The sequence below is a fragment of the Dipodomys ordii genome, unplaced genomic scaffold, assembly GCF_000151885.1.
Source record: "Dipodomys ordii isolate 6190 unplaced genomic scaffold, Dord_2.0 Scaffold30, whole genome shotgun sequence".
NCBI lineage: Eukaryota > Metazoa > Chordata > Mammalia > Rodentia > Heteromyidae > Dipodomys > Dipodomys ordii.
The window spans coordinates 6,628,454-6,637,961 of NW_012267246.1; the positions used below are offsets into that span (position 1 = coordinate 6,628,454).

Genomic DNA, 9,508 nt, shown 5'->3' on the forward strand with positions numbered 1-9,508 from the left:
AAAAAGCTGGAAGTGGCATTGTGGCTCAAGTGGTAGAGCGCTAGCCTTGAGCTGAAGAGCTGAGGGACACACCTAGGCCCAGAGTTCAGGACCCACGACCGGACCCCCCCCCCAAAAAAAAGAATATGATCAAAGTACATTAGATGCATGTGTAGAAATCTCATTTTTTTACAATAATATATACTAATTAAAGTTAGAAGACATTGTTTTATATGTTGTTAGATTGCTGAATTAGTTCAATGACCATCAAAATGAAAATCTATTATATAGTTTGAGAATAGTCTTTATTAAACAGACATGTTTGCTCTCTAATTGAGATGAAACTAAATTTTAATATGTTTATTCTTTGCCTTTTTCTTTAGTAACTGAGGCCAATGCTGATTAGATTGTTGGATTTACACATCCACACACATCTCATGAGAGTAAAACCCAGGCAGTCTCAATAGAACAAGAACCCATGGGCTTCTGGCTAGAGATAGGGTTCAGAGTTGATAATCCAATCATTCCAGGGAACTAATAGGGATCACTAAAAAGTGATGCATTTGTAAATGCAAGAGTAAGCAATGGATAGAATAGAATCTGAAATATAGAAAAGATTATGGCCAGTAAATTAAAAAGGCAACTTGATAATATCTTGAGAAGAAAAACTAAAATAAAGAAAACTAGGTCTTTCATGCAGTAATCAAAAAAGAAAAGAAATGCTCATCAGTATATTATTTCTGAAATCATTTTGTTAGTTGTGTAAATCTGTTGACATTTTTTATTGTTGTTTCATCCATAGTAAATTCTGAAAGTCCAGCTAATTTTACAACTCCAGCCACCTGTTGTATGAATAACAGGTAGATCTTGGCTCCCCTTGGTGTCATTGAATTACATTTTTAGATTTTTGTAACATTTACAACAGGAATCGATATTTGTCTTAAACTAGAATAAGCCAAAGTATTCTCAATAATGTATATAGACTAGCGTCTTTTACATATGGCCATATATCTATATGAGCGATAAGAGGTAAATTCACCAAAAATCTCTATGAGGAATGACCAGACCAGACTAAGGTACACTACTAAAGATCTTTAGGGGAAGATTTTTTTGTCACAAATCTATATTTGGCAGATTAAGTGAAATGCACTAAACTCCAATTAATTAAATAATGAGAAATAACAGAACTTCTATGAATTTTTGAAATGTTCTAATTATAGATATATATTACACATAAAGCATTTAGAACAGTGTCTGGCACACTGTAAGCACTTTAAAATTGGTTATTGCAGGTTAATAATAAATTATTGTTTCCTCAGCTAATGCATCATATTCATGTGATTACTATATGTTTTCATTTAAATACTTTATTAACCCAAATGAATATTAAAATTCCAACAAAAGTCCTCCACTGTAAGAGTTATTTGATCAAATTAAATGGAAATTATTTCTCTATAGGAGGAAGAAAGTGCCTTTTTTACTTACTCATGCAAAAGAGGTCGGATAACAGTGCCACCCTTGGCATGAACTTCATGCATTTGTGTGTAGAAATAGGGCAATAAAGTGTATCTAATCTCCAGGACATTCTTTGACATTTCGGCAAAAGATGTATTCCAGGAAACGGGATCTTGTCTCTAAAACAAAACACAATTAAGTAGACATAAATTATTATCTCTGTTTAATACTTACATGGAGAACAAAATAAATTTTATGGATTCTCTGTGATGTTATCTGTACCTCTTCACAGGAACCATGTGCTAGGATATTCCTACTTCATTTGATTTAAGAAATAGATGTCAGTATTTTACTATGCCAAGTTGTCCCAAGGCTAAACCTACACAAGTAAAAGTTTTCCTTTTAATAAATGAGAACAAATACATAGTCAACAATGATGCTACTCAATGGCAGAGCAAGTCATCTGGGATGGAATTAATATGATTGATAATGCTATGTCATAATGCTATACTGAAATAATGAAATACAGAAGGTTTCATGGTGCCCACATATTATACCTCTCATGAGATATGAATAGACTATAATACTAAATAACTAACATCCAAAGGAAGATAGGGTGCAAGGCGAAGTTAAAGAACGTGTTCAAGACTCGTCTGCAATGCCTACTCCATGAATCAAGACTAAAACTGAGAATTCCAAAATCTATATATTTATCATTGTCCCTGTGAGTAAAAATTTAAGATAATGATAACTATTCTATTTTGATAGCAGAGATACAAGAGCTTTTCAGATTTATATTATATTTATGGAGTTGGCCACTTCCCTAGATTTGGGGAAGAGAAAGTTTGAATGTTGAATTAGTGATAATTCTAGTTTCCAAGGGCTAGGATCCCAATAGACTTGAAAGTAAAAGTCGACCTGGAAATATTAAAATGCATACAAAATACTATTGCTACTATTTGCAGAGTAGAGTAAAAAAGATCATAGCTAAACAATGTATTCTTTTTGAGCAGAATACTAAGATTTTGAACTCAAAGCCTGGCTTTTGTGGCAAGCAATTGTCTCTTTAAGCCACCTTTGTCAAAGCTTTGTAGTTTAGTTATGCTGTGGATAAGGTTTCATAATGTTTGCATTCCGTTCTTGACTGAAATACAACTATGAAATATGGGATTCCACAGGTAACACTACACTCAGCTGATTGAGATGGTTTCTTGCTTACTTTTGCATAGGCTGATCTTCAACAGAAAGCCTCCAACTTTTTCCATCTCAACTATCTGAAATTACAGGCATAAGCTACCACCTTCAGTTTCCACCATCCATTCTTAAATTTGAGTCCACGGAGTCATGTTTAATTGAAGTGAAGTTTCTCTTCTGCAGTTTTGATTCATAAAAGCTCATTCTTTTTCTCCTATTTTATTTAGTCTGTCTTCAAAAACTCCAACCATTTTATGAACTTGCAAATGTTCCTTATACCTGAAATTCTCTTTTCCACATTGATATTGGCCCTTTTCACACACTCAAGTCTTTGTTCCAATATCACTTCAGTCAAAATTCCACAGAACACCACAAAGGTCTATCATTTAAACACAGGTATTTACATCCAACATAAGACAACTTTTCTCTCTCTCTCTCTTTTTTAAGTCTCTCTAGGACATAATGATTCATTGGGAATAGCCTGTAGATATTTGATGGTAGACTTTGAGTAAATATTATTTAATCAGTCCATGTCCGTGCTTTTATTAATCCATACCTTAGTCCCCAAATACTACAGCCTTCTGAATTGTATTATTGACAGCCAGGTTTCTTATTTAAACACCCCTAATTCATTTATTATGTATCTACTCTGACTTTCAAATGTGGGAACTATCCTGTCTTTCCTCATTGAAAGCAGCTGCCTTCAAACCTATTATGATAAGAATTTTTCTTATTCCTGTTTTTTCCCTACTTCTTCACTGAAGTGATCAGCAAATGTTGCAGTGAGATACTTATTTCTTCTAACTTGATAACCTTTCAAGCATTATAGCTGTGTCTTTCATATTCCTCAGTGTGTTATTAAAGGTCAGCCTAGGAAGCTATTTCTCATGAATCCCCTCCCTTATTTTCTTGATTATCAACTCCATATTTATAACATTTTCCTTTTAAGCCTATCCACCCCATCCTTACTACAAATGGCTTTCTTTCCAATTATGTACTTGGAAGCAGGTTTACTTCTTGTTCTTTTTCAGTATGAAAGAAGTTCTAGAGGCACATTATTCTCTGGCTGCTACAAAATAAAATTGTACTGAACTATTATAGTAAAGTAGATTAACTAATCCTGCCATGTACCCTGAAATAGAATGAAGAAGTTTTTCGGTAAGAAAATTCTCCAGTGTTGTGACAAGAGGTATCCTTCATAGGTCTGAAGAGATTCAAAGCATTAACACGGAAGTCAGTCAGGAGGGATACAGTCTTCTGAAACATATCTATTTTTGGCTGGGAGAAAAGGCTGGAGGAATCACAAGGATGACTTACTCGAGTAAATGCGATGTTGTGATTCCGAGAGTAGGGATAGAAGGCCCCCAGCTGCGTCCAGCGAGCACAGAGGTGGTATTCGGAATTGTTAAAGAAACCACAGATGTCTGCTCCAGTCTGAAAGATAGTATTGTATTTAATTTATTTTGAATAATAGGTTTTTTAAAGTATATTTATTGCCAATGAAGACAAAATAAACAGACATACTTACATATGATATTCCAAAGAGACTAAACTCCATCATACCTAAACATTAGAAACAATAACTTTAGGAAGCTAAATATTATATATTATAAAATTATTACTTCTTTTAATAAGCTTACTATCTTTTAATATCTACTCAGTTTCAGCGAAATTAGTTTGGATTATTCACATGTGCCTCTCCAACTTCTTATAAAGATTCAAGCTTTTTTTTACTTTATAACATTAACAAAGATTATAAAAACAAGTTATTTATAAAAATAAGCTTCATTGACACTTGAAATAAGATGTGAAATTAATCAGTTTGTTTCTGCAGCTATGTGACTAAAGATCTTGTCATTAAAATCTAATGAATTATCTCCATTAAATAAAATCTTGTAGGAATTTATCACTTCAATAAAACTATGGTATAGTTCTTTGTTAAAGGAATATGTCTGTACATTGTTTTCCTTAAAATGATCATCAGAAAATAATTTTAAGACAAAATAGAAAACAGAAAAAAATACTTTAAATAACACTACCTAATTTATCTATTTGTATCATTGTTAATGTAAGTTTTTTTTTAATTTTATTAAGAAATGTTGTATTCCTTACCATTTTTCAATGATTTCTATTGCCTACAATCTACAGTTTTTTCCCTATTTCTTATCTTAGCATTAGATTTTTTTCTCATTTCCTTCTCTGTTCAACTACGAAGCTGAGGCCAAAGGGAAAAGACTATATTTTCAATGTAAATCACTTGCATATCATTTATTCTTATTTACAAGCAATATTCTTGATCCTACATTAAGGCTAATATCATTTCTTAGACAGACACACAGACAGACAGACAGACAGACAGACAGACAGACAGACAGACAGACAGACAGACAGATAGATAGATAGATAGATAGATAGATAGATAGATAGATAGATAGATTGATTGATTATAGGTACATTGCTAGGAATTGGCCACTTTAATACTTTAACTCTTTTCTTTAAAACCTTCTATTATCATCAAGGAATTGTACAGTGATATTTCACTTCATCATATCAGTTTATGTTTATCTTAATTCTACTCCACCTCTGCCAATCTCATCCATTTCCTCTAATGCATTAGCTCCATTTAAAAATATATACATTGAATATTATGTTTGCACTTGACTGATCTTCCTCATTGGAACTCGTTTTTAATCATTGTTGTATCACTGATATTTTAGTTGTTCTAAGTCAAACTACTACCAAAAGAATAATGGTGATATAAGTGTTGTCTGAAATAGCACCAAGAGAAAATGTCACAGAACACTTATAACACTTTGGAGATTGTCACATACCAATGATGGATTTGTCCAGATTTTCCCAGTTGGCATAGTTGTCTCCAAGCCAGTGACCCCCCCAGCGCCCGGCGGTGGGATATGTGGAGCGGGAGATGACGATTCCCCTTTTGCCTGTTGTCCTCTGCAATGCACTAAGAGGCCAGGAAGTACTGTGAGCTCTTATTACACAAGGTGTGATCTTCATCTATTTCCACTAAGGACCACTTCATGGAGATGAAGCATGTACATTTATATTGTCTCTTAGTCAAAAAAGTTTTTATAACTCAGTAATAGTTCAACTATTAAGAGTATAATATAACATAAACATTGACATTTTAATAACGTTAGAAAAATAACTAGAATGATCATTTTACAACAATCAGGACCAAAAAAGAAAAAAATAAAGTTTTTCTAAAGAAGGGAGGAAGCAATCTCTAAATCTGGATTGTCTTCTAAGTTGCCTTCACACACAAATAAGAGTGTTAACTGAGTATTTTAAAATGTTCATTCTACATAGATTATTTTTAATAAAATCTATCTACTGATGTTCCAGTTTTTTTAATTATAATTTATGAACATTTAACACTCATATCACAGAAAAGCCATTGTAAAATAATACTGTTCAGAAAAATCATACTAAAGTGCTCCTGTTTAGGAGGATAGACTAAGGGAAATAAGATATTGATGGATGTTAAAAATAAAACTAGAGACCTTATTATCTATAACAAGTCAGATACCATCAAGGCAACAAATTAGGTCATAATTTTTTTGTTTTTCAAGTCTCTGAGGTTGGCTTTAATGTCCTGTGCATTTTAAAACACAATTTAATGAAATAATGCAAATCTTTATATATTATCTCTTTCCTATTCTTACCTTCTCCCATTCTCTCTATCTTTCTCTCTAACTTCCCTCTCATGTCCTGACTGTAGAATATTATAAAATTATTAAATGGAAAAAACTCAATACAATACAAAGTAGAAAAGAATTTGAATTATTTAAAACAATTTTATATGAATACAAACTACAGACTATCTCTAGAGAGCATATCTCAAACTCAGATGCCTAATTAGTAAGACTTTGTTTATCAGCAAGCATTATGGCTAGTATGAAATAACTTTCTTGCTGCAACAAGAACAGCACTGTTTGAGGTAGGGCGTTTATGTATATGTAATAACAGCCTTGAGTCCTTGTAATTTTTAATGTCAAGTATTACCTCTGGTATTCCTTGTATCTCATAAGTTATAAACCTACCACAGTGCTCGGCATCTAAAAAGCAGCTCAAGAATTGTTTTTAATTAGCAAACAACTCAGACCAAATGACAGGAAGCTATGAATATATTAGATAGAAAACATGATATACTAAACCATCCTTTGACAACTGAGACAAAATTGTATATATTCATTAACTTGAAAGAGTTTGCCCACTCACCAGTTACCACATCATAATTTAATTTTTAATATTTTTAGTTAAGTGATTTTAAGATTACATTCTAGAGTCACCATGTTGTTTGGCAGCCAAATTTTTCTAATGTGTTTATTTTTGATGCTCAGAATTAGACATCAACTGCTTCACTTGAAGAAGTTTTATTGTACAGTGTATTAAATTCTTGCTTGGCAGAGAGCAGTCTACATTCCATATTATTGGCATAGTGATGAGTTTGTTTTAAAAATTGAGGTGATTAGGAAGAATATTAATGAGAAGTCTAGGCTCAGTTAGACATGCTGTCATTGCTAACAAATGATTTATAAGCAGTTTTAGTGCAGGGCATATTCTTTGGTCAGTATCATCAAATTACATTATTTGCTTGTCACTGTGCATGAGCCCTTTTCTTGGTAAGCCATACAATAAAATGTTCTTGATGAGAATTTTAAAAAATAAAGCCATATATACATATATACATACATGCATAGATACATAGGTATATAGATACCACATATATGAGGGACCGAGAAAGAGAGAGAATACAAAGATGGATAGGTAAGTAGTCTATAACACAGAAGAAGGTACATGTAAATTGGTTGACAGATACATGATTGATAGGTTGGTAGGTAAATATAAATGGATGTAGATACTTGATTCATAAACGATGGATGGACACAAAGATGTAGATAGGTGGGTTATTGATGACAGATAGATACATATATGTAAACTAGTGAATAAAAGATAGATATAAATAGATGTAGATGTGTGATTAATAGAAAATTGATGAACAGATAAGTATAGATAGGTAGATTATAGATGAAAGATGTGTATAGATGTAGATCAATAAAAGATAGACAGACAGACAGACAGACAGACAGACAGACAGACAGACAGATAGATAGATAGATAGATAGATAGATAGATAGATAGATAGATAGATAGATAGATAATCTTTGATTCTTACTAGGAGAAGAAGTCAATTTCAGAAGACCATTAGGAGAGAAAGAGCTATGAGAGAAGGCCAATGGATTCTCATGATAGATAATATAAAGTTAAGTCCAAACAGTCTAAAGATCATTCAAGTGTGGTCTGTGGCTTACTCATAAGTAGGTTTCATCTGGGACCATCCATAGAGGTTGTGCACATCATAATGCAGCACTGAAGACCCATCGCTGAGAATCTGCTCTGTCTCCATGCACATGGTTCGGAAGTGCAATCCTTCATTTCTCTTTGTAAGTGCTGAAGGAAATCAGGGACAACATTAAAGTAGAATAACTATCACTGAAAGGATGCTGTACCTCTTACCTATATATTCTTCTTTTTTTTCATTTAATTTGGGGGAATAAGAATTGCATCTATTTGTACAGTGTGGTGTTTTGATTCATCAGTGAATTGTGGAAGAGTTATTCCAAAGTTATTAACATATCCAGCACAATAAATTTGTAATATCTCTTATATACAATAAGAATAATATTTATAGTAAGAATCCACTATTTTAAATGCTTTGACATATCTATTATTAATTTTTTCATAATAATTTTATTAAATTATCTTAAGTGAATATGAAGTCATAGATTATTCATGTTCACAATATCACTGAATGAATACCAGAACATTTTCAAGGATATCAAATTATATCCTTGTACACACTGATATATTGTTTTAGCACAGAAATTATCAGTGTTTAAAAATGTGCATTAGCTTTTAATCATTTCCATATGCTTTCTAAGTTTATATTTATAAATATACACACTTAGTCTCTAATTATAACTCAATTACATGAATTTTAATAAACATCTAAGAAACCCTAAATATACTATTTTATGTACTTGGAAAGTGCTAAGTGAACTTTTATTTTTTTAATCTATTTAGTAGCACTAAGCTCTCACCTTGTGTTTTTATCCTTTTATTTTTTAATTTATTTTTAATTATTTGGTCGGTCATTGGGCTTGAACTCTGGGCCTGGGTGCTATCTCTCAGCTCTTCAGCTCAAGGTGAGTGCTTTACCACTTGAGCCACAGGAGGACACAACAATGCTTGATAAGAAATGTATTTATGAACCAATGAGTGGTTCATTGGAGCTAAGAGTCTCATAGACTTTCCTACCCTGGCTGGTTTGAACTGCTATCCTTAAATCTCAGCCTCCTTGAGGAGCTAGGATTACAGGTATGAGCCACTGGTGTCCAGCAAGTATTTTTAAAGATTGTTTTGTCCTTTTATACGTTAGTAGATTAGCTCAGCATCTAGCAGAAAAAATAGTATCTATCTTCCATTTATCCTCACTTTAAAAAACACATAAGTATTTTTTAAATGCTGAACAAAAATTGTTTACAAAAGTCTGGGAAGGTGCAGGCAGAAAAGTCCCTGTGAGACTCTGATCTCCAATTAATCCCTTAAAAACCCAGCAATCCCACTTTTGGGCATTTACCCAAACCTTCACAAACAGGACCACACTAAAGCTATCAGGACGACGATGTTTATTGCAGCATTGTTTACCATAGCTAAGATATGGAACCAACCCAGATGCCCCTCAGTAGATGAATAGATCAAGAAAATGTGGTATACATACACACTGGAATTCTATGCCTCCATCAGAAAGAATGACATTGCCCCATTTGTTAGGAAATGGAAAGACTTGGAAAAA

At 32.7% G+C, this 9,508-nt stretch overlaps 1 protein-coding gene across 1 annotated transcript in view; it reads right to left on the reverse strand.

Moving 5' to 3' along the window:
* Window positions 1-9,508, reverse strand: part of Si (sucrase-isomaltase (alpha-glucosidase)) — a 90,724-nt gene that overhangs the window by 12,512 nt on the left and 68,704 nt on the right. The window contains exons 36-40 of the mRNA XM_013016144.1: window positions 7,965-8,103; window positions 5,460-5,593; window positions 4,157-4,191; window positions 3,946-4,062; window positions 1,465-1,613 (exon numbers count right to left, since the gene is read on the reverse strand). Of these exons, the coding sequence (XP_012871598.1) occupies window positions 1,465-1,613; window positions 3,946-4,062; window positions 4,157-4,191; window positions 5,460-5,593; window positions 7,965-8,103 (574 nt within the window). The remainder of the gene's footprint in view (window positions 1-1,464; window positions 1,614-3,945; window positions 4,063-4,156; window positions 4,192-5,459; window positions 5,594-7,964; window positions 8,104-9,508) is intronic.